Source organism: Melanotaenia boesemani, chromosome 16 (genome assembly GCF_017639745.1).
Source record: "Melanotaenia boesemani isolate fMelBoe1 chromosome 16, fMelBoe1.pri, whole genome shotgun sequence".
In the NCBI taxonomy this organism is placed as follows: Eukaryota; Metazoa; Chordata; class Actinopteri; order Atheriniformes; family Melanotaeniidae; genus Melanotaenia; species Melanotaenia boesemani.
The window spans coordinates 9,569,391-9,594,352 of record NC_055697.1 but is presented as its reverse complement, the minus strand read 5'-3'; the positions used below and the strand labels follow the sequence as shown (position 1 = coordinate 9,594,352).

The following is a 24,962-nucleotide window of genomic DNA, read 5'->3' as shown; positions in this document are numbered from 1 at the left end:
AGAGAGCGTCTCATCCGCGGAGTGGGACTCTGCATCGCCATCAGAGTCTTGTTATGGGACCTCTGCTGACTCTTACATTTCTGTTAATGAAATGAGCTGTAAAACCTTCAGCAGAGAGGAGTCCAGCGCTTTCCCCGTTACTTTGTATTTCAAGTCATTATGTGGTAAAGAAGACCTCATTAATAACTGGCAATACTAAGACTATTATTGTTGTTCCTAAGAGATTGAGACACGCTGCACTTGGTGTCACAGCAGGTGTTTTCTATCAGAAATCAATCCGGAACACCTGGAGTCACGTGACTAGGATTCTTAGAAAGGTGGCAGACTTCAGCCCATCTGAAGCACTGCAGTGTCATTTTCAGTCTTTAGTTTTTATTCTAAAGCACTTAAACTGGGTGTAAGGTAGATATACACCTAAATAAAAATAAAATCCAACCAATTGCAATCTTGCTGTCACCATGTTTCAAAAGACATTTAATCACAATCAATATAGACAAGACATGAATTTTAAAGCTAAAATATTTAATGTACAATGATATTTTAGCGTGTTTTGTACTATTTTGTTGTATAAAAGTGTATTTATTGAATAAAAATATGTTTAAAAAAAGTGAGTTTTTTCAAGGGGTTGACAAGTATCCTTTTCACTGTTTTCATGATTGAGAAAACACCAAACGTGTACAAAGAACATGACACAGCTAACACTAACAGCAATTATGTTTTGAGAGAAACACAGATCTATTGTAATATTTGGATCAAACTCAATGTGCAAATCAACATTTTCAAGCACGTAGCTCTTTACTCTGCCTACCAGTGACAGTACTGAAGCATTATGTGGCCGAGAACCATTTTATAGTCTCACAAGTATCTTGAGATAAATGTTAAACATTGTGTACTACAGGGGTGTGCAGTCCGAAGCGAGGCTCAATAAGCCCCCTACTTGGGAAAGACAGTAACCACATCATAGCCCTCAGGTGGCGTAACATGCTCGCGTGCATGCTTCTCGCAATAAATCTGGTCTTCCACAAAGAAATGTCCCTTCTGTTTCAGGTTGACGTTGCAGTCTGTGCAGGTGTAGCACTCAGGGTGACGGAACTTGTCCCTCAGCTTCACCAGCATCCCACTAAAACACAAAGGATCCCATTAAAATGAGCAGAAAGTTAAAAACTTTGTTCTGACTGATCATGTTATTCCCTCTACTATAGACATACAATTTACTTCAACATGTAGCAATGATTTGTTTCTTTTTCATAATTTTCTTAATTGTGTCACTGAATGACAGGATAATGTCACAGAAACAGCTGGAAACATTTAAGAAATAGTCATTTCAAGTTAATATAAAAAAACTCAAATGACTCAATGGGGTTTCTACAAAGCAGGTTTTGTCTTGTGGCACCTTCTACTTTCAGCCACTAGGAGGCGACAAACTACAACCACAAAAAATTTGTATCCTGTGTTTAATCACATTCAATGTTTAGTTTCTTCTGAGTCTAAGAAGAAAAAGGGGAGAAAGCAGCTTAGAAAGATCAGGGTCAGTAATGTTGATCCAAATGAAGTCATAAATAATGCTGATCTGTTTTTCACGTACAGAGTAAAACAAAAACTGTGCAAAACATCCGACTTGCAGAACTGAAATACTTACACAATCCCAGATCCACATTTGTCACAGGTAGGCAATTTCTCTGTGTTCCCCACTGACGATCCCATCTTTGTCGTAGGTGCTTTCACACTCCTGAAGCCCGACGGTTTATCTGAGTCATCTTCAAACAAAAATACATCTCTTAACTGGTTTTACACACATCCAATAACATTTCTTCCTAACGAAAAGTGAATTACGCCTTTATGCTCACAGTGTTAAACCAATGAAAGCTGCAGACATTAAATGTGAGTGTACCTGTTTCGAGAATTTCCTGAAGCACCTTGAATGATGCAGACTGTCTTGGTGGCTCATCAGACTCTTGGTTCTCCTGCAGCATCTTGTAAACTTCTGAATTTGCTGCCACAGGCGGCTGTTTTCCCGCTGCTGATGGATCTGATGGAGCTCTGCAAACACATTGTGTTAATATCAGTGTGTCAGAAGGAGTTAAAGGATGAAAATATACAAAGATTGTTAGAGGCAAGCATGTTGACTTTTAAATGTCCTTGATGTTGACCTAAAGAGCATGACTGTAAAAGCTCTGGAGATCACATAATCCTTTTGAGATAATTCATGTTTATTCAGTGCTACAGCAAACAGCAATAGGCAGCAGATTAGAGAGAAAACATTAAGTTTCTCATTTTACTTATCGTGACATACATGTCATTTTGTTCTGGTTGGAGAATATTTGACTGTCTCAACTCTGGCTGTATTATCCATCTAGCCATTAAAAATTAATCCAATTTAAGGTCACGAAGGGGGTGGAACCTATCAAAGCTGCAATCAGGTAAGAGGTGTGGAACACTCTGGATACTTGGGACAGGTCGCCAGGACAGACAACATCAAAATCATATTACATGTTTGCAACCAGAACTGGTGTGCAAAAAAAATATGAATCTCTTCTGTGGGTATAATCTGAGCTGATTTTTTTTTAAAATCTTTTCTTAAGGTGTAAAAACAGCAACCAATTCAAAAAGTGACTAAAATCGTATTCTGTTTAGTTACTCAAGTCACAGCTCAGTTTTTTCTGTATCAACTCTACAGGCAACTCAAATTCTGACATAAAAATATCTTAATGCTTTTAACATATTTAACATCTTAAGCTTTTGGCAGATCAATCATGCAGTCTGTCTAAAGATCTACTATTATGGATCTTTTAGATGCAACCCTTCTCCAATATGCCTGAATCAAATGGCTCAATTCCCTCATCCACATATCATTCAGCTCTGCAGACACCAGGTAACGAGCCATTCATTTGATTCAGGTGTGTTGGGGAAGGGTTGCCTCTAAAAGTTGCAGGATAGTAGATCTTGAGGACTGGACTTGGGCACCCCTGGTCTACGCCAACTGGATTTTTGGTATCACGTATTAGGTGAACTTACTTGCTGTTGGGGTCATTAGCTGCAGCTGCAGTTTTAACTTCATCCACAGCAGAGTTAAAGTCCTTGATATTCTTTGAAGAGTACAGACCAGATGGGCTGTTGTACTGGTTGGTCACAACTTTTGAGCCAGAGGCATTAAAAGGCAGGGCACTCCTGTTATGTGTCGAACCGATGGGCTTAACTTCCTGAAAAAAAGAAGATGGTCTTTAAAGATTTTTATACGTAACCAAAGCTTTAAGAGGTCAAGTGCAACAAGAGTCTGATGTTTGTAAAATAAAAACTCATACAATTTCTGAAAAGTGCAAAAATGGCTAAACATTATGCAGCAGACTTTTGATGCCGTACATTTTCCTATGAACTTGCACACACACACACAAACATGCATAAAACACAAAAACAAAAACAAAGCAAAAAGCTTCAAATTATTTTCTACAGAAACAGAAAATGCTTCTAGTTTGATAAAAAGTCACAATATTCGTCATAGTATGGATTCTTGCTTAATTATACCAGTTAAGATACTTTAAATAACATGTAATGACACTGGCATGCCATCTAATGGGCAAACAAATACCACCAAACCAAGTTCATGCTTCAATGTGGGAACAAGGAAATGACTCCAAATGTAGCTCATGCTTCAAGCGTTTGACATGTAAAGCGCAGAATATCACAAAGTCCCTGCAGCCATGTATACTTAAAAAAAAACAAGAAACTGCCTTAAAAGCATGACTGAAAAGTCTGATTAAACAAAAATGAAGGAAACACGTCAAAGTGACAGATTTCAGACAAACGCTTAAAACGTGTTCTTATGCATGTGAGAAAAATGCACGCCATTTGTGACCTGTGACACACAAAACGCACACACACTGGGCCTGGAACACCGTTTCCTACATGAATTCACACTTTAGCCTCAACTTTCCACTCAGCGGGCAGGAACTGAGGCTTGCGTCAGAGCTTGGCTGATAAAATACGGTCTCCTAGGAAACCTCCTGTTGGGAAGCAAACAATGACTTCACTGCTGGCTGTAATAAAGAAAAAAAATAAGAAAAAAAAATCCCAGAAGCCTTTGCAAGCACAGTTAGAACCAATTATTTAGGGTTTGAGAAAATATATGGCGACCTGTACACAAGATTTCCGGATACCACTCTAAATGATACAGTGAGGGGAGCAATTTTAAAAGCTCAAGCCTTGATTCAGCTTTTATCTTGACACACACCCGTGGCTCTGATGCAAGATTCATCTTGTACGGATGAGTCTTCCCTTCCTCAGATGAAAGCGGCGACCACAACTTAGCTTCTGACCTGAGGAGCAGAGGAGGGATAATAAAACTTCAAAAATGCTTATTATGTACTTAAATATAACATGGCTGAATTTTCTGTTTCTGATCATTTCTTTTTTCACTTTTGCACATGACCAGAATATGTCTTTTTGAATGCACAAAGCACTAATTTTGTGCTTGATTTCCTCCGTAGTTCAACCCTCCCACATACAGTCCGTTTGCTTAAGTCCCATTTTGTGAGTCTTTGCAACATCAGTGCTTCTTACTCTCATCTGCCCCCAAAAAGCCATGATGTAACACAGTAAAATGACAATTGCAACACAGCTCAGTGTACAGACACTTCTCACAAAAAAAGAAGATAGATCCACCCTTTAAAAAGACTGAGCAAACATAACATCACTCGCTGAACACCTGGATTATGGCTGAGGCGTTTCATATTACTGCTTTTCAGGCCCGTGGCTATGCCATTCAGACTGACACATGTTGATACAGCTTACCTGTCTATGGACAGCACCATTTCCTCATCACACCCCTTGATCTTATTCTGCGCCTCCAAGTGAGTCATGTTTTCTGTTGGTTCTCCATCAATGGCCAAGATTATATCCCCCATGCACAGGTTGGCTTGGGCCGCCTTACTGCCAAGGTTAACCTGGGAAACAAACATAAATAAAAAATAAATAAACTGAAAAAAGCCATTTTGAGTCCATAAGGAAGCAGGGATCTCTAAGTATTAGGGCATTTGACATATTGAGAGTCAAACTTTACGTTCTATTGTACTGAAGCTCTAAATCTGACCAGAAACAACCACTTTACACACATTATCCTGTTTATAGTAAACAAAGCCACTTGGAGAGAGGAGTTTTCAGTCAGCTTCCTTAAGGCAGATCATTTATCAAGATAAAGAGCTGAACCAGAGAAAAAATAGAGTCCAGGAATTCCTAATCACTTTTTTATGGGTGGAGTGGACAAGCTGCAGAAACAATGTTTACAATAAGAACAGTAGCCTCCATTGAGGCAAAGTACACAGTGGCGTGTCATATACTGCTACATTACAATCCGCATGTGTGTAACCCTTTGTGCTGCTTTGTAAAGGTTTAGCATTTGTTAAAATAACTGTCGTGAAGTAAGAAAAGGACAGCAAGTAAAAAATGTTCGCTTAAGAATACAGAGTTCGCGGACACAAAGAACAGATGGTATATTCTACATGAAATGCCATCAAGAGAAGACAATGTGAGAATATAAAGGAGCTAGGTTTATAGCCAATTAGGAGCCTATTTATATGAATTCCAGATAAGATATCTAACACTGGCCTGGTTCTAAGTTTTTGATTGTGTTAACCACTTTTTCCACGAGGGGAAACTACAACAAGCTATTATGCATTTTTAACTGTAACAAAGTGAGTCCTACATAACTTCCCAGATAAATGACTTTCATTAAAGCAACCTGAATTATTACAAGTTGTCTCGTGTTTAATGATGAAAACTGGAATTCGCTAATTAAATCGTTACATATTTACTAGTTTTGATATATGAGCAACAAGATAAAATAGTACGGTAACATAGCTCAATGCACATCAACAAACTAAAGAAGTAGCTAACACTAGCTCGACTGTACTGGTATTATTTTAGCCGACCGTTAGCCGACCGTTAATCAAAGTGTCTCTGTTTGCTTTGAATAAAGTTGAAAAATACCAATGACGCGACATGGGACAAGCCCAGGTGTATGTAACCTTAAGTGCAATACAGCAACGTGTCCAGCTAACTTACCCGGGAAATAGCCAGCGGCTGTTCGAAGTCCTTTCCCCCAACCAGCCGAAATCCCCAGGGGCCGGGCCCTTGCATCACCACACGGAGAGGCATAATGGAAATGTTTTCAACACAGTTGACTGTAAGTAACTTGCGTTAAAAATTCCCCTTCACACCAGCGGCTCTGTTCCTATCGCATATGACATGAGACCGACCGCAGCTCATAGCACTACAGCGAGGGGTGGACCTTCAGGTTACAGATGGACGAATCGATTTTGAAGTTTCCTCGCTGATAACTGAGGGACCACAGATCGTGTATGTAAAAGATGGATAACTACAAGCTCTCAATGGCGCCGAGTGCGCACAACGTGCAGAGCTGCTGGTCACGTGATACCAAACTTCCTATTCATTGACTTCTGGCACTTTCAGAAATCACATTAAAGACAGTCCATCAGCTAACGACAAGAAATCACAAGAGACCAACAACAGTTAATGAATTTTATTATTATTCTTCTGATAACGGACTAATCTTTGTTTTTTTTCCCTGTAAATGTTCAGCCCACAGAAATTCTTACTCACTTTAATAGTTTAGTATGTGGTCTTTTCTGAAAAATGTCAGGGTCTGTTTTGTCCTCATCATTATCAACGTTTATTTAAGACACAAAAATTCATATAGATAAGGTAAAACAAACAAACAAAAACAATTAAAACACAACAAAACAGTTTTTAAAAATTACATATTTAGTCATCTTCCAAGATTAAATTTAAATATTATTTTCACATCTAATTTTCCCCAGTCAGTCACACATAAAGAAAGAAAGAAAGAAAGACAGAAAGAAAGAAAGAAAGAAAGACAGCGAAAGTAAGAAAGAACGTACGTCACAGCCAAAAAGTACAGAAAATCCTCTAAAATTCTTTGCTTCTGCCCTTTTTTAACTAAAAAATGTTAGATTTTTAAAAGTTAAAAAAATCTTTATTGACATTACACATCAAAATAACACGAAAACGCAACTCAAAAATAACCGACGAATGATACCGTTAGGTCACTTTTGTTTTAAAGTAATGGAAACTTTTCAGAAAGCGAAGCAGAGAGGCACCTCTTCGTTTTTCACCCATCTCATCTGAGCTCCGCCGTTTGTTTTAGGGATGTCGGCATGCTGTTACGTCACCGTGTTATGTGCGAGCTTACCATTTATGGAAGAGTTAAAATCCCAGGATGTGGAATGTGCCGCTCCCAAAACCTGAATTCCTGGCAGGAGCTTTCTGCTGAAAGGAGGGAGAGAATAGAGTATGGCCACATTCACTCAATGAAACACGCCCATTCTTGTAGGATTTACATCCATCCTTCCAAGCTCGTATTGATATAATGCAGCTCTTCCAGTGTATGGGATCAGCTCTAGTGGAAAGTGAAAGTGCTACTACTTATTAGGCCTCTATGAAAACACAGTGGGACTTGGCCCGTCTAGATGAACAGGTTGTCGCTCCACAGTTCTCTCAGTAGCTTAAACAACAAAGAAAGATCATTTCACCTATTCAGAAGCAAACAGCCTCCTCACCTTTGGCTCAAACAGTGAGCCAAAGTTTGAATGTCTGCTTAGAGAAACCTTTTGTTTTTGTTAAAGTTAATTAATTAAAGATAACTAATGTGACATGCTGTAAAAAAAAAAAAAAAAAAATAAAAATAAATAAATAAATAAAATAGAAAAAAAACACTTTTTCTCAAGAAATCACAACAGATAACATAAGATGCTTTAAAATGTTTATTAAATATTGCATAATAGTCACATCAGTGTATAGTATTTTTATTTTAATATAGTCAATGTAACAGCACTGCAAGTAGAAGCAAACAAACCAAACCTGTTGCAGGTTGTGCATATCATCAAACTAGTCCATTCTTATGATTATTAATCATTATGAAGCACTGTGACACTCTTAGGTACTTGTACAGTAAAAGACAAGTTCTTAGTAAATGTTCTCCCATCAGGGAGACTAGGACTAATCGGGAAACCATAGTTACGTTAAATAATATCATGAATACATTTCAGTGATACCCCCAGAAAAAAAAAAGACAATGAGGCACAATTTTGAATCTAACATAAGGCATTATGATCCTCACAAATGGCAGCGAAATCTTCATATATTTCAAACTTTCTTTGCTGAGGAACGCTCCACTCATGTGCTTTGCCAAAAAAAAAACCCTTCAGGCAAATAAACCACTGCAAGTGATGAAGAGCCCTATCTGATGCTCCCCTCACTCCCAGCCTATTTTCTATTTTACATATTTACAATCCTTCCTGTGTCTTTCTTCCATGATGAAATTCAGACATTATTGTTTACATAATAGTGTACACTGCCTGCAAGACATTGATAGATTCATACATTCACACATCCTCTGATGTTTTATGGAGCACAATAAAGACAGAAACAATCTACATTGCAAGCTGTTTTTGGACAAAATAAGTTAGTTATTATTTGCCCAAGATTTAGTGCTTTTGACATCCATCTCCTTTTTGTTCTGTCATGGAAGAAAAAAAAATGATCTCAACCAGTCCACACATTCATGAGGAAAGATACAGAGGAACAAACATGTTTAGCCAGAGCTGGAGGTTTCTGTTATTAAACAAAACACATGAACACTATATCAGGGCTGTGCAGCCAAACCCACAGCGCAGAGTGTGTTGTCCTGCTGAGAAAATAATTCCCCTGCTGATGTTGGCAAAATAGTCACAGGTGATTTGAACAAGATGGAAAATCCCGATTAAACAGCAAAGAGCCACAAGATGATGAAAACAGATTGTACTGAAGTATTGCATGAATTGTTAAACTTCATATATGACTTTTCTTCATCAGGCCAACAACGATAATTACTTCAAAACTCTGATGAAAAACGGAGTCACAAATGCTTCTGGATCTAGTGAGCTACTCTTATAGTTCTGTAATTTACATTATGTGTCAACGATTTTGTGTAATCATACCAAGCTACACTAAAAGGTAGAGCCACTGATAGTCTGCTACTTGATTAAACTTGTATTAACAGGAATATTATGATGATGATCTTTGCTCAGGGAGCTTACTGCACCCACCAACCTCATATCAACTACACTTACTTAAAAATACTTGTTTAGCAATGACCCCACAAACTACACCAGTGTGCTGCTCTGAGCAGGTCATAACAAGCGCTACATGACTAATGGGCACAGTGCAGAAACTGATGACAAGGAATTTTATGAAGAAAAAAAGCAAAGAAAATAACAGCTATCATCTTTTCTGTGGTGTCTTTTACAGGGTATGCTGGTACTGGAGATGTGGGAGCTTTTGTACTCGCAGGAAGACGGCTCTGATGCTTTGAAAGCTGAATTCAAAGTAGCTTAATAAGCAGTGTAAACTCACATCTGGTTGCTTTAAGCTAAAGGTGCAAATACTGAAAAGGTTGAGATAGAATTTCATGCTCCAGTTTGATTAGTCTGTTTCCCACTGGTTTTACAGTGCATGCTGTACCAATGCTGACCTTACATTTGCAATCATTACATATGAAAATACATAGCCTTATTTAGGGCCGCATAGAGTTTTCTGTAGGCATTTACATATATATGTACAATCTTGTCAGTAAGGGCATGTTTAAAATCTCAATATGCATCTAAAATCAGTTTTATTTTATTTCAAGAAACCTTGTTGGCTTTCATTTGGTCATCCTGGACTAATCTGCATTTGTCTTGTTAGAAGGGAGCTCCTTAAATGACCAAACAGGAAGTTAAGTGCTACCACGCCTGTCTTATGGTTACACTGAAGTCGGGTGTTTACCACCAACTACCTTAACACAGTTTACTTGTGTTTCCAGAAAACACATATAAAAGCAAAACTACTTTCTAAAAGGAAAAAGGAAGTGTACGGACACTGCTCTGCTTCACTTTTATATGTGAGATAAAATGCAGTCCATGTAAATGCACATATGACTTAATAACTGGAGAGCAATCTTTGGATAGAAAATGAAGGCAATACTGAAGCGGTATCTAGAACATCTGGATTACACTGAAGCATGAAAGCTGTGATGTTCATCAAAAGCAGGGAACATTGAGTTCATGACTTAAAAAAATCAAAAGAACGCAAAGCAGCTATGTCAGACCGGTTTCTGACATAGCAGGGTTTTTACATAAGGCTGAAAATATTTAAATTCCATAGGGACTATAAGCAATCTTTTTATGTCTTAACTGTGGGAGATAATCTATTTGACAGAGTTACATAAATTTTGGAAGCAAAATCATAAGGGAGTGATTTAAAAAATAAATAAAAAACAGATACATAGTTTGCATCATACTTTGCCAATTGTGGTCAACACTTCTGGTCCTGGAAGGTAGCTCATGACAAAAAAAACTTCAACTCCGCATCATATTAAATTACATTCCACTCTTGCAAAGTTCACTTCAGGTAATAAGATCCACTTTTTGATCCATATACTGCTCTGCTGCCTGCCTCTAGACCAAGGTGCAACGTAAACACTTGTGTACGTAGACAAACTATAAGCTATTATTTGTGCAACACAAGCTAATTTGAGGGACGTTGTCACAGAGTAATTCCACATGTGGAGATGGACGAACTCTGTCAAAAAAGTTAGTTATATGTGATCACGGTGCACACCGTCCTGAGGTTTGGGCAGTGAGCTGTCCCCATCTTCGCCTCGTGCAGTTTGACATACCCCAGGCTGAACTGATCACTTTCCCAGACAAGTTATATTCGCCTTGCTAAATGACTAGTCTAACCAACAGCCATGCGCGGTAGCAACGACTTCCCAAGCTTGACAGGCAACCATGTGTTACAGCCATATTAGACATTTTTACAGTTTTACTTCTTTCACGTAATTCCCAGGGAAAGTCCCAAACTGCTTTGTCCTCTTTGATGTACCTGTAGAAGAAAAGAAAGACAAATATTGAAGAAATAGTAAAAAGATTCTGTTTAAGTCTTTGGGCTAACATGACCTCAGTTTTAGACAAAAATAGCTGACAAGGCTTGTGCATGCATGTCAGAAACCCTATATGGAGGGATGTGACACAGTGACGATAGTTCTAATTCTCCGGGAGTCCTTAGTATGCACATTGCAAGCATGCAGACCTTTGCTGTCATTCTACAGAAACCCTATATGGATGAATGTGACAGAGTGAGTGCAACGGAATCTATGAGGAGTCTATCCACCATACCGACAAACCAGCCGTCGTCACACTTTTCCATGACACTGACGAGATCTCCTTCCTGCAGCTCCAGCTCGTCATCATTTTGCGGCACATAACTGTATAAAGCCTGGAAACTGGAGCAGCACACAAAGAAAATTCAGTTGAATGTGCAAAGCAAAGAAATGCAACCTGTTTGAGTTCAGTAATAATAAGGGGTGGGTTTGCATAAAATATAAGAACGCAAGAAAAAAAAGAAAAAAAGAATCAGCACAAAACCAAAACTGATCTCACTCACATTCCACAGCTGAGACGGTTTGGCTCTGGGCTGCTGCTGTGGGACTGGGGTTGCTGGGAAATGATGAGAGATTGTTTACTGGGGTGGGGGTGTAGTCTATGGACAGAGTCATTATGGTGGTGGGACAGCGTGCTGCAGTACCTCACCGAGGTCTCAGCTATATTCAAGATCTCATTACACACTGCCTCCTAGTAGTAGTAGAAGGACAGACAGTGGGCCCAACAAGAGTCCCAGATGAGGCCAAGATGATGTTGTTGGGGGTGAGGTGAGGAGTTAGAGAAGGAAGGGGGGCAACACAAGAATAGGTCCAATAAGTAGCAAGGCAGAAAAGGAAGTGGTCCATTAAAAACCAGGAGAAAAAGTAGAGATGATGGTGGAGCCCAGGAGAAGAGGTATGAAAAGGCAGGATACCAGAGAGGGAGCATGTAAACAGGAAATATGAAATATTAGTTCACTTTTACAAGATATTAGTCAGTGTGAGCATGCAATATTAAATGGAAGTAAACAGGTACAGCTTGACATTGTAGGTAATTCACTTGCTTGCTTAGTTCACATATAGACTAGAACTTGTATCACATTCATATCTGTATGTTTAATATGGGGCAGAAGTTCTTTTTGAGCCGCATTTAGCTGCTTTATGCAGAACATTGTAATGTGGAGAACACAACCACCACAAAATGATATTTCTAAGCCATTATGATGGAAAGAGTCAGTAGATGCGAGACAAAAACTAACACAAACTCCACTGAACGGTGAGTCTTAATAAGGATGAATATGAAAATAAGTGCTTTATTTCACAGCCTCCTGCAGGGGTGAAGGCTGGGTAAGATAAGCTGAAAGCAGACAGTCCCACATGTCTTTGTTAAAATGGAGTTCATGATGTAGGAAAGTTTTAAACACTTAACTCCACATGCCAGGACTGACTTTGGCAAATAATATATTAAACCCAAGGAATACAGATTTTTTTTTTAAATTTGTAGTTTTGTAATTGTGTTATTTACATCAACATTGGTATGTTTTATCACAGTACAATAATATGACTGGTTTATAACTCAAAAACATGCTTAAGTGTGCAGTACTAATTAAATTAATATTAAATTAAAGTATTTAAAACTTAAGTGTGGAGGTAAATTTTTCTAGCCGGCTATCTGTTAGCTTATTTTTTGCTAAGCTAAATAAAGGGAGGAAAGCAAAGCGGTTTTCCTAACCAGCGCCTGCTTTATAGCGATTTCAAAATAACCTGGAGTGATATTGGTTTGCTAACTGCCAAAAAACAAGAAGAAGAAGAGGAAGGAGTGATATTGACCCTCTCAGTGAACTTTATTAAGCAAGAAAGCAAATTCATATTTTCTCCAAATGTCAAACAACTGAAAGAGGAGTTCTCTTGTCTAACATTTAACACGTTAGCACAAGATAAACTTAATGGAAGTTTAAGATTATGTGAGTTAATTGGATCTTGGAGCATGAATAGTTTAATATGTTAAGCAGACGATGATGTCACTTTAACCACACATAACATTTACAATCTTTTGTACATGGCAACTTACTGCAAATGAGTTGACATTGTTGTTATCCTGGATATCAAAAAGCATCACAGGGCTTCTAGTGCTTCGTCCATGATGGTCAGCCTCATTCTTCACAAACTGCAACACAAAAATTAGAAGGAACAGCTCAAAATGAATGTTTTCAGTTGTAAATGTTACCGTTCTTCATAACCATTTAGGTTGTGTTATTCTTCAGGAGGAAATTTCAACCTCACAGCAGCTCTTGTAACTAGCATGTGAAACCTATTAATACTTACTAATAAATATGTCATGTTCTTAAATAAACTGCCAGTCTTTAATGGCATCTAAGCCATCACACCTTTGTGTAGAACGACATCATGCAACCATATGCTGAACACTACAAAGTAACTTGAGAACTCTGATCTGTTCTAAAAATGCAAGTAATAATATCACTGGTAATACTTTTTGTGAAGGGGTATGCTTAAGATTTGCACATTATCATAGCCATGACATACACCTGTCTTTGTGAATGTTTAGGACTGTTGTCATTTGGTCAGTTTGATATGGTTTTGTTATGACATCCTGACATTAGCCATGACACAATGACTCACAGGTTGACTATAGCAGGGCTGGTCATCAAATGTACAGAAAATAGTTTTATGTGTTAACATTTTATTTTACTAAGGTGTCATTCATGTTTTGTTTTTATTTTTATTCTGTTCCTTTACCTATAGTTGTGTCATTAAAACTTTTTTTCATATAAACCTAACCACTAACCTTTGTCTAATGTCAGCTTCTCCAAAAAAAAAAAAAAAAAAAAAAACCCCAAAAAAACAATGACACTGACAGGCCATGCTGTCTTGATCAGTCAAGTTGTCAAAACAAAGATATTTCAAATAACGTCATCTAGGCTTTAAAATGGCACAAATAACCAAATGACCCCTAAATGACAGCAGTCATAAATAGTCACGCAGACTCCTTCATGTTCATGACAGGTGTCGTGTCATGATTTTGGTGGGGTCTTGTCAATCTTTTGCACACCCTGTCAAAGTGTTACCATACCTCCTCATACAGTCCTTCACAACAAGGAAATCTGAACTCACTACATAAACACACAAACACTGTAAAACCATTGCATGTTAGTAGTGCACACAACATGCAGACTTGCAGCTGTGAGAACTGACACCAATTTAATCTCCTTTTCTAATCCTCCATGGAGCTGAAACAAGTTAGTTAGTTGCACACATAAATATCCACTTCAGTGCTTCAGAATAGCTATTCCAGAGAATCACACAGTGACCAAAAGTCCACGTTCCAGAGTGAGGCTGAGATGCAACACTACACACCATGCAGAAGATACCTCTGCAGGGCTATTCTGCCTGCTGCCCAGGGCTGCTCGGCCCCTGTCCCCCTCAGCGCCTTCCCCCTCTGTCAGCTCCTTCTCCCCCCTCAGCCAGCCCTCCAGCACTGGCCCGCTACTAGGGCTCACACTGCGTGACAGATGTGGGGAAGGAGGGGAAAGGAGGAAGTCCTCCCCCTGAGGTGGGGTGAACGTGAGGAAAGGAGTGGTTGAGTTGGGTCTAGGTGGGTAAGGAGGAGGCAGAGGGGACGCAGATGGTGAAGCCATGGGGGAGATGCAGTATGGGCTGCCGGTGATGGGAGGCACGGGGCTGGCAGAAAACGGCGGGGGCAGGTACTCGCCACAACGATAGGATACAGTGGGCAGTGGTGGCAGAGGAGGGGTGGGCGCAGCAGGAGGACTTCCACCTCCCACTGTTAGGGAGATCCACTCAGAGGAGACCGCATGGACCTCAGGGGACACAGAGCGGCGGGGGGAGCGAGGGAGAGGCAGGGGGGAGGTGGTCAGACGATTACGATACAGCTTTTTAGCACAATATGATAATGAAGGCAGAGAGAGGAAGAGGAGATAAGAGAAAGGAAATGGAATGAAATATGAGACAAATTTACCAAACAAAACAACTTTTATCAGGTAAACAGCGAAGAGACTAAATGTAGGAATTTCTGATTCATCAATGATCATGGATATATGATATCACATCACTTTGTTTCAAGAGTTTACCTGAGGAGAAGCATTGGTGCTGCGCTGTGGAGACTGGCTGATAGGAGGGTCGGGGTAGTCCACGCCGTTTTTAACACGGGGCCGTTTGTGCACTTCTACATAGGTGACTGGGAAGATGCCTTGCCGATTGGTGCCTGCAATTTTGCCTTCATACCAGTTCTCATCAACTCTGCGAATCAGTGTAATCCTCTCTCCCTGCACAAACACAAAACAGGTTCAGAAAGAGCTTGTTGGAACAAGAGTTACAAGTGAAAAGTGAGTCTACTTCATGTTCACTTTGAAATGATTTAATCCAGCTCTGCACCTTTCTGAAGGACATTTCCACCACTGTGTCCCCTCTGAAGTTGAAACGGGCCACAGCTTCTCCATATTCCAGCACCTGTACTGGGGCACTTTTCTTTGGCTGTGCTTTTTCTGTCGGTGGGAGCAGCTGTGTAATGACAAAATGTAGAAGTTATACATCTGACAGACAGAGAAAATATATGGTGACTTGCAGTGATGTTAAAAAACACTTCAAATGTAGTTAGAAATGACAACTAACTACATTTTAAGTTTTTTTTTTTACCATCATTTAACATCAGAAGACAAAAAATAACTAAAAAATAACTAAATAAATTCAATGAGTCAGTGTGGGAAAATGGAAATTACAAATTAATATACAGTTAGAGTGCAAAGCAAAGTAGGCAGGACCAACCTCGACATAGCTCCTTGGGAAAATACCAACTCTTCCATGATGTTCGCCCTCATACCAGTTTTGATCTACTTGTCGTAGGATATACACAATGTCTCCCTTCTGAAATGGTAATTCCCTAAAAAATGTGTTGGAGAAATGAGAGAATGAAAATGAAAGGTAATATGTTACACATTTTGTTAGATGTTGGTAATCCCATCTATATTAAAAAAAAGTACCATTAAGGTATTTTCTCCATCATGGCTACACACAGATTCTGATAATTTCCACTTACTTTAGGGTCTCTGCTCTGAAGTCAAAACGAGCCATAGCTGGAGTTTTCTGTGCAGATATAAAAACAAATTTGGTTTATTTTTAATTCATGTTTACAAGCAAAACTAATACTGCAGTGCACAAACTAAAGGGTAAGAATATAAAAACTTTTAAGTTCTTACATCTACTTAATTATGTCTATTATTCTCTCTTTGGCCTTTGTCATTTCCTGGACTTTGTTATAAGCTGTAAATCTGTGGTCTGAGCTGCCCTTCCAGTGTCCGTGAACATAAATGTTCTAGCAATGGCAGGAATGATGTGCTTGTGACTGACTGGATTACTCCACCTCTGGAGCATGCTCCATGACAAGTTACCGTGAGTTGTTTACAATAAGAGCGTTAAGCTAAAAGAGAAGGTATACTTTGGTAAAACCAGAAGAGTGGCAACTAATACCAGTGACAGTACATCTACGCTAGTGTGTTATTTGGAAGTGAAGCCAGAGTGTAAGTGGTATACATATTCAGTGGCAAACTAAGCTCCTGTTTTGTATTCTGTCCCTGCTCTCACTCTCTTTGGACTTAGAGGGAAGAGCCATCTGTGTCTGCAGAAAAGCCTGCTGACAAGCATGGCACTCCTCCCACCCTCGTCCTCAGCCTGACACACAAAGTGACAATGCATCTGCCGTCTCTCTTCCTGCTTACAGAAGGATAAGACACGGCCTGTATTGTACCTCTACGCCTGATTTCCTTTTCTCTGCGTTATCTGTGATGTTAAGCAGGTCTCCGAAGCGCTCATTAGTGATGAACTGGTGGTGCGTTGGGACAATGCTTGTGTGCCGCCTCGATGCTGTGTCCGCCTCTTCCTGTTCCCGCTTCAGCCGCCGCTGCTCTTCCAACATTTTCTGTCAGGAAACCAGACTTAACTGTTTGTCCACTCTAGATCCACACCCCCTCTACTCTTTATTAATTTATGTGTAATATATATTTATAAAATAAAAAACTTATACCACAGCTCGTTTTACTAAAACATGTCTATTGTGTAGGTTACTGTCTGAAAGTTTAGCTTAAATTTAAGGACAAATTACCTCTTTGTCACCATGACGCCGCCTCAATACTTCATCTTGGCTTTCCCCGTGAGCTGGGGAGGAGTCTGACACAGAAACAGAGAGGGGTTCATGCTGGGAAGACTTTGCTGACATATTTATGGCAAACGCAAAAAAAGAGAACCAAAAATTTTCAAACATTAAGATGAGGATATTGCAGTCAACTCCTCAATTCAAGTTAACAGAATAAGACAAAATAACAAATATGCATGCTAAAAATGAACACCAATATTACCGCACAACTAAAAGAAACACACAGCATCGACATGCATATAGATATGAACAGAATGACCAAACGTGTTCATGAAAGAACAAATGCAGGAGAGAAAATATGAAATCTACTGTAAAAAAAACAAACAAAAAAAAAAAGAAAAAAGAAAAATTACTGATGTTGATGGACCAACCTGCATCTAATTTTTCACCTAACTTTCACTTGGCTATGCCATTTTACCACCACAGATGTTTCAATCAATGTCCCATCTAGGACCTCAAGAAACAGCAATTAATGTTTCAGGTTTGCTCTAAGTACTGCATGATAAAATAAGTCAAGGCAGGAAACATCCTGTGTCTGTGGGGATTTGAAGATGGCAGAAGTCTCACACACACACAAAAAAGGAAAGAATAAAAACATGAACATGGTAAGACATCAGTTTGAGAAAGTGTATGCAATACTATGTCCTTGTTTCTGCTTTAGGTTTAAGATTAATTCTGGAAATGTATTTATTTATAGGGCAGGCATTTAATTGCAAGTTACTGCCTGAAGACTACATCACAAAATGAAATAAAATGCAAAACATTGCATGTATCCATGTAAGTCTTTTGCAGCCTCTAGCACTCATGCATACAACTCAAATCTGACGTCCAGAGGATATATACGTTACCAAAAGCTTCCTGAACCTCCTACAGTCACTGCATTGTTTTGATGGGTTTTTGGGGCCATGCTCATTCAAAATGAAATGGAAGAGCACCAAACAGCATTCTCAGAATGACATGGAGGATTCCCTGTCTCTTAAACACACCACACAGACTAGAAATGGAAAGCGGTGGCATTGCTTTGGTGGAGAAAAGGGACACGGAGTGAAAACAGAGTCAAGATAAATGAGTGACCACAAAGGGAGAGGGTGACAGCGGTAAAGGGATGGAGATAGCCACCTCTGCAGTGAGCTGCCAGCGGCTGCAGTAGGTTCCCGTTGGTGTCCAAGGCTTGCCCGTTACTCAGCTGTTCAGTGCCGCTGCCCTCCCCATTACTCAGCCTCTCAAGAACCTCGAGGGAGGAGAGGCGCTGAGGGATTAGGGGCCTGAGCTCAGGAGACAGGCTGCAGGGCCTCTGAGTTTTCACTGACACCCTGGTGGCTAATATTGTCCTTCGACTTTGGTGGGACTGCAGGTTCTTTCGTAACCTGAAGGGAGCGGGGCCCATGAGGAAGAGGTTTCCTGGCAGCGTGGTCTTCCTCTCTGAAGGTGGTGGTCTCTCCTGTTGGGTTGTGGCTTGTTGCCTCTCATGCCTGAGGATGGTGGTGAAGCGGGTGTAGGAGGCTGGGCAGGAACCTTTGCATTTGCTGGGTTTAAGGACGATTTGGTGGTTCAAGTGATGCAGGAGATGGTGGTGGTGATGGTGGAGATGGTTGTGTTGTGGAGGAGACGCTGTAAACTGTGCTGATGGACTCTTTGATTCAATTAGATTTTGGTGGGTTAATTCTTGGGAACTCTTACTAAATATCTGCTCCACTTCAGCCTCTGTGTTAGAGGGGGACTCAGTCCTGATGTTATGTCCATCCTCTGAGGAGGAGGCAGTCTCCTCTACAGTCACACTGTCTGGTGAAGGGGCCTCCTGCCTGCTGCTTTTGCCCTCTGTCTCCACCAGGGCACGGGCATCAGTCTGTGTGGTGTCAGCTACCAAAAGGGACTCAGCTGACACTGCAGATGGCATGTGAAGGTGGGCAGGACTGTGGCTGGGGCTGTGGTTGTGGCTGGAGTGCAGGGTGGGCAGGGAAGAAGAGCGGCCAGGAGTTGAGCTGGACCTCTGAATGATCATTTCAAACTCACTGACCCGTGACGACACACTGTCACGAGGAATGTCACACCCATCGTCCGTCTCTGACTTGTCATCCCCTGCCTTTGATTTCTCAAAAAGAGAGGTCAGGCATCGGACACTGCCATGGGGGCTGCAGCCAACTGAGCTGGGTCGCTGGATGTGATGCATGCTCCTGTACAGGCTGGAAAACTCAGAAGTACTCCTCTTAATTGCAGGGGAAACATTCCTGAGGCCATCAGAGCACTCACTCCCACAGCTGGACTTAGAGTCTGATTGCTGCCCGCTTTCACTTTCCTCTGCTCCTACGCAGTCTATGTCAAATGGCCCCGTGTAGAGATCTTCACAGCTGTGGGCCTTTGGGTATCTAGAAGCTTTAGTCCTGCTTTCCTGACTGTTACCACTGGAGGGCAACAGCTTGGGCTTGAACTTCGATGGCAGGATTTGGGGTATGCAGGCTTTGGCAGCAGATAGAGGCTTCTTACTCTTACACTGGTCACCTATTGGATTACTGGCAAGAACCGATCGACTATTTACAGAGGAGCAGGGTGAAATTATATAGCCATTCCCACCTTTATAATCCACTGGCAAGCATGCAGGACAACAGAATAAACAACATATTAGATTACAATGATCACAGGTTTACACACATACACTAAAACAGTCAGACACATTTCTAAGATATAAAGCTAAATTCCATCAAAAGTAGATGAGAAGAAGAAGCAAACTTGATGCACTGTGCATCAAGTAATAGATGACTGTTGCACTGAATAATGCTGTATAGAAATGGAACCAGGGGAAATGTAAATATCATTAATATCACTGCAAACAGCAACACAAGTAAACAGCAATATACAATGAAATGTCATGTGATGCTGGAGGTTATTTAGGAATCACTCAAACTTATTGTGGTTTTGTACAGTAAAAATAAATCTAATCTTTCCTGTTATTTTTAGTTTAGTTATATATAAGGAATAACACCTTTTCTCCCAGAGCTTTAACCTCCCACACAAATCTCCTCTACTTTTAGCCATTAAGCAGACGGCTGCAGTGGCTGCTGGCAGCGCCCGTAATACGCCGCCCTCCTACATGGTTGTAAACTAAAAATGTATCCTGAGTCAACCGGCACAGTAAAATATGTCTGTCAAAAACCTCTAAGAAAAACTCATGTCAGTTCCTGGCGAGAGTATGCTTGTGATAGCGCTGCAGATGGTACTGGGAAATGACACAACACTTTCACATGCTGTGAGGCGCCTCAGTGGAATGAGTGACCGATCTGTCACAATCATATCTGCCAGGAAAACACAGACTGAGAGAGCTGACTTAACATTTTATTCATGGCATATGGCAAGTAAAGAGTTCCCATCCGGGCCACTAAAAGAAAAAGCCCTGTAGGAGGCTCTGCTTCTTAAAGCACAAAGATTAGAATTGATTTTTTTATTTACTTTTTTATTTTTTTATATTGTGAGCACATGACAGAAACACATGATGAAGTGTTTGGTTTTTCAGGCTCAGCTGTTTCTTTGGGCTTGTCTAACACTTTACTTTCTGTATCACGAACAGTAAGTGACTAATGATGAAGGTGGTGCCTCAGGCATGAGCTCAGTGAAGAAGTGTGCTAGTCATTTGACTGGAGAGCTGGATTCATTTACTGCTTTACTTATTTAATCCAAATGACAAGAAACTGCAAGAAATTTTAGAATAGTTTTGCACCAAAACTGCTTATGTGAATCATTCTTCTTCTATAATGTTCATATTTACTTACTATTATAGCTGTTATTGTAGAAAAATGTACTGGACTTAGATATCTGTTGTGTGTCTTCCCAAATGTAATGTATTGACATGTATAAGGTCACAGTGTCCCTTCCTTTCTTTTTACTTGCATCTCTTCACCTCTCCACCCCCAGTGTTTCTCTCCCTGACCATGTGCACAGACATTCCAGCCCCTGACCTCACACTGACAGCTGACTTCCTCATGCCTGCCCACCCTCTGTGTCCCTCCTGTTTATCTCAACCGCGTCTGGCTGAGTTGTGAAGAGCAGAGCTCTGTTTATCTCACTTGTACCTCCTCATCCATGCCCTCTCTGGCGCTAGAACACTCTGGAGTCTTGCCCTAAGCCTGCCTGGCGACTGGCAACTCACAACTGGAGCAAGAGGGGGGAAAACCCTCAAGGTTAGCTTCCATCGACAACCTTTCCTCCCTCCATTAGTTTTCCAAAGCAGATGGCTTGTACATGTTTGATGAAAAGATCCATGGTGTTAATAACAAATCAAAAGCTGCGTTGGGGGTGGGGGGGTGGGTTGTGCTGTGAGGCCGGTAGCAAAGGAAATGTGTGAATTCCAACAGAAAGGTAAAGAAAAACACATGTGTCCCTGTCTGAAGCCTTCAATGGTCCAACATCAGCATCTGCAACTCATTGGTTTTGTCTCAGCATGAAAGGTCTTTACAAGTCTGCTGTGTAGTCTGTCACATCCACATACACTCACATACACCTGAAATTTTATGAGCCGCATTTGCAACTTAGCTGATATCTTACCTTTAGAGGAGGAGGAGCTCCCGTGGCGCTTGTTTAGAGCCCGTAGACCTTGTAAGGGAATGTCGCCGCCCTCCAGGACACTCTTGTAAACATGTCGGTCGCATTCTGGAGCCGTAGGCTCATTTGTGGATGATCCTCTGTCCTTCTCCACCTCGCTGTGTCCAGACTTGCTCGAGGAGCTAGACCACAAATAAGAGGAGTGCAGGCAGCTAATTAAATACAGTCCGATTCTTTGGAGGAGCTTTGCTACATGTTTTTATGATAAACAGAGACACACAAATTGGTTAATGAGCTGTCATATGGTTCTTATTTAGCTTGAGGTCATTCCTGTCATTGCAGACTTGTGGGAAAGAAAATGATCAGTCAGAAAAGCCAAACATGAGAAGGAAAGTGCAGAATTAGGAGGCTAATGTTAAGTGAAGACGCAGGCTACAGCAGATATCTTGGCATTCCAGAGGGGCCAACGGTAGAGATTTCTAAAAATATTCTCTTGAGCATTCCCACATGGTGCATCAGCCCCTGCTCATGCACCTGTACGCCTCTCAGCTTTACTCTCTTTCACATGCTGTCATGAGGTTCCAGTAACTTCCAGAGAAAATAAGACCCCAAGAGAGGGACATATTTTTCAAAATGCGTTCAACATCTGCCACGTTGCAGAGTCAGAGTTTTACAAACTTCTACAAATGTATGGAAACATCACTGCTCTTGTTCACTTCCCTGACAAAGGGCTTTTTCATAGCTTGTAGAAAAAATATGTGCACTGCTGGTTGTTGAGATCCATTAAAAATCAAGTTAGCTTTAGGTTACCTCCAAGAATTCACATAAATGCTCAGCAGGAAATGTATATCACAAGAGCCATTCCAGATTAAAATAATCTCCTGGGAAGGTTCTAGTAAAATCTAATGCTAATATGATACCTGAGAGAGTATCACTGGCAGCACTTCCTGCAGTTTAACAGCAATGTTTATAGATCAGGAATGACGAGGCATTCCTTTATAAGCTAGTTGCCAAGTTCCACTGCATCATGTTGTGTGCGTCTTGTTGTGAGACAAGTTTATTCTATCAGTCTTCTGACAGCATAAAATTGCTACTTTAACCATATCTTTTAAAATTAGAATATAATGGCTCATTCATTTAATAATACTTTACAGCTACATATTCTGATATTACAACCAAATATGATCTTTGCAAAGCAGTATTTTTAAAATGTCCACAGACTGTGGCAAAAAAGACAAACAAAAAAAAACCAACCAAACAAAAAAACAAAAAACAAACATCCTGCTATAAACATATGTGCCTTCGAGGGAAGTCAGTTTATGAGCAGAGGTTTCCTTTGAAAAACTTCTGTGTGAGTGAGCTTCCACCATCCTTTAATCAGGGACATTTTCCCCTTTCAAATTATCAACAAATCAGTGGATCAAAAAGCTGGATTGGGGATCTCTTTTAAATCCAGGGCTGTGATGACATAATGACTGTAGCAGATGGAAAGCAGAAACGAATGGGGAAGTTTATTTTCACTGGACTGTAAGTGTGAGACAGTTACCGTTGCTCTGTCTTAAATTCTTCACATTTTATTACACATACAAAAATAGACACTGTCAGTCTCATCCAGCAGAAACAAAAAGATCAAGGGCTGGGTGAGATTTGTTTGAATTTGAGCTTGCATCACTTTTAAAAATCCAGTTACTGGTCATACAGCTGCATGCTCGCATTCAGCAGATAACGGTTTTTAAGTTATGCAGCAGCTGGGTGAGTTCCCTCTATCCTAGTGACATCCAGGTTCCTGTCTTTAAATATATCACCACATAGCAGTCATGTCGTCCCCCTATAACCACCCACCCCCTGAAAAAATGAAATGCAGACAGAGGACACTCTGTTCTGTTAGCTTTTTTTGCTTCATTAACAGGATCTCCTCAGGAAACAGGAGTCCCCCCTCGCTGAAGGTGGGCGAGCTCTACAGGGTGGACAAGTCTTTCACTGACATTTATCCCCATAACAAACCTGAAATAATCATCAACACACTGGGAGGATGACAATAAATGTTATGGATAAGTAGTCAAATAAGAAGGAGAAGAATGGACTTACTACTGCTGCAGGTCGGAGGCTGTTTCCAAGGGGCTGAAGGAGGGGGTACTCTGCAACAAACCAAACAAAGAAGTCATTGATAGATCCACAGGAAGGTCTCCTCCAGCTAGAACAGAGGCAGCAGCATTAGCTAATGCCAGATTCTCTCTTCTTTTCTCTCTATCGTTCACTCGCTGCTGTAGGTTTCTGTGTCGAGCGCCCGGGCTTCTGAGCTTCTCTGGACTGGGCTTGGCATGAACGGGTAAGCGTGTGTTTTGGCCTGCATGCAAGTGGGAAAAAACAAGCGGCTGTAAAGAGAGTGGAAGGGAGTAAAGGGGGGTGGAGGGGTGTGGGTGGGCGTGCATCGGTCAGGGGGCGCCCATGCGGGGAGGGGGCTGTCACAGGCTCAGCCAATGAGCTGCTGTCTCTCAGTGAAGCCATCTCTTTTGTCTGGTATTGAGTCACTCTCATTACCACTGGACCAGACCGGGGGACAATTAACCAGCTGGTGGTGCGAGGAGGCCAAATTACACACAAACACACACACACACACACACACACATACACTTGTGAAAATTTACACAAATGTTTACTGAAACATTAAAGATGGCAAAACATATGAAACAGGTGATTAAAACAATGTTATCCAGGAACAACACAAAGACGGGAACAAATTAACTGATAATTGTGAGCTTAAGGTGAGTCCACTGATGTTTAAAAGACTATGAGGGTAAGTGTTGGTTGTTATTGGGTAGCCGAAACAAGCCACGAGGGGGGTCTTTCATTCAGCACCTACCAGCATACTGAATGGTTTAAAGACAACTAATTTTAGCCTACTGTTTCTGTTGCTTTCCTCTTTTCGGACGTCACAGCAGGTAAAAATAACAGACGTGACACAGGCTCTATGAATAAAAGCACAAGTGTTGTTTGCAAATACGATTGCACAATCCCCACCTTGGCCAGCCTCTCCCTGCTGTTAATACCACATCCACTTCCTCACGGTACGACCAAGCCTCCATTTCCCACACCAATGACCAGACAGGGAATATTCTGAGCAGCTCATTTGCCACAACATGCCTTTCCACTTAGTTGCCAGGGCAGAATGATCATTAATAACCTTTCAGAATAAGTGCCTATCTTTGTAGGAGCAGAACACCAGGCTGGCAGGTCTATAGTCGGATCTATTTATAAAGCCAAATGTTC

The 24,962-nt window shown here is 40.7% G+C and overlaps 2 protein-coding genes across 9 annotated transcripts in view; both read right to left on the bottom strand.

Annotated features, from left to right (window-relative positions):
• Positions 1-456: 456 nt before the first annotated feature.
• On the bottom strand, positions 457-6,337 carry pdlim1 (PDZ and LIM domain 1 (elfin)). Its single transcript, XM_042010493.1, has 7 exons — positions 6,058-6,337; positions 4,789-4,940; positions 4,229-4,313; positions 3,016-3,200; positions 1,892-2,040; positions 1,640-1,757; positions 457-1,120 (listed from the first exon to the last, which is right to left on the bottom strand). Exons 1-7 carry the CDS (start codon positions 6,148-6,150, stop codon positions 934-936), a joined length of 969 nt encoding a protein of 322 aa, XP_041866427.1. The 5' UTR covers positions 6,151-6,337; the 3' UTR covers positions 457-933.
• Positions 6,338-7,782: 1,445 nt separating this feature from the next.
• The window catches only part of LOC121655661 (sorbin and SH3 domain-containing protein 1), a 39,901-nt gene continuing 22,721 nt past the window's right edge, over positions 7,783-24,962 (bottom strand). For 6 of the 8 annotated variants that reach the window (XM_042010454.1, XM_042010450.1, XM_042010449.1 and 3 more), the window contains 13 exons: positions 23,781-23,830; positions 21,696-21,874; positions 18,279-19,742; positions 17,109-17,173; positions 16,755-16,925; positions 16,047-16,093; positions 15,776-15,890; positions 15,386-15,511; positions 15,082-15,276; positions 13,044-13,139; positions 11,497-11,684; positions 11,229-11,335; positions 7,783-10,935 (listed from right to left, as the gene is read on the bottom strand). In XM_042010454.1, the coding sequence (XP_041866388.1) occupies positions 10,868-10,935; positions 11,229-11,335; positions 11,497-11,684; positions 13,044-13,139; positions 15,082-15,276; positions 15,386-15,511; positions 15,776-15,890; positions 16,047-16,093; positions 16,755-16,925; positions 17,109-17,173; positions 18,279-19,742; positions 21,696-21,874; positions 23,781-23,830 (2,871 nt within the window). In that variant the 3' untranslated portion in view covers positions 7,783-10,867. The remainder of the gene's footprint in view (positions 10,936-11,228; positions 11,336-11,496; positions 11,685-13,043; positions 13,140-15,081; positions 15,277-15,385; positions 15,512-15,775; positions 15,891-16,046; positions 16,094-16,754; positions 16,926-17,108; positions 17,174-18,278; positions 19,743-21,695; positions 21,875-23,780; positions 23,831-24,962) is intronic. The other 2 variants (XM_042010455.1, XM_042010456.1) reach the window with 2 other exon arrangements.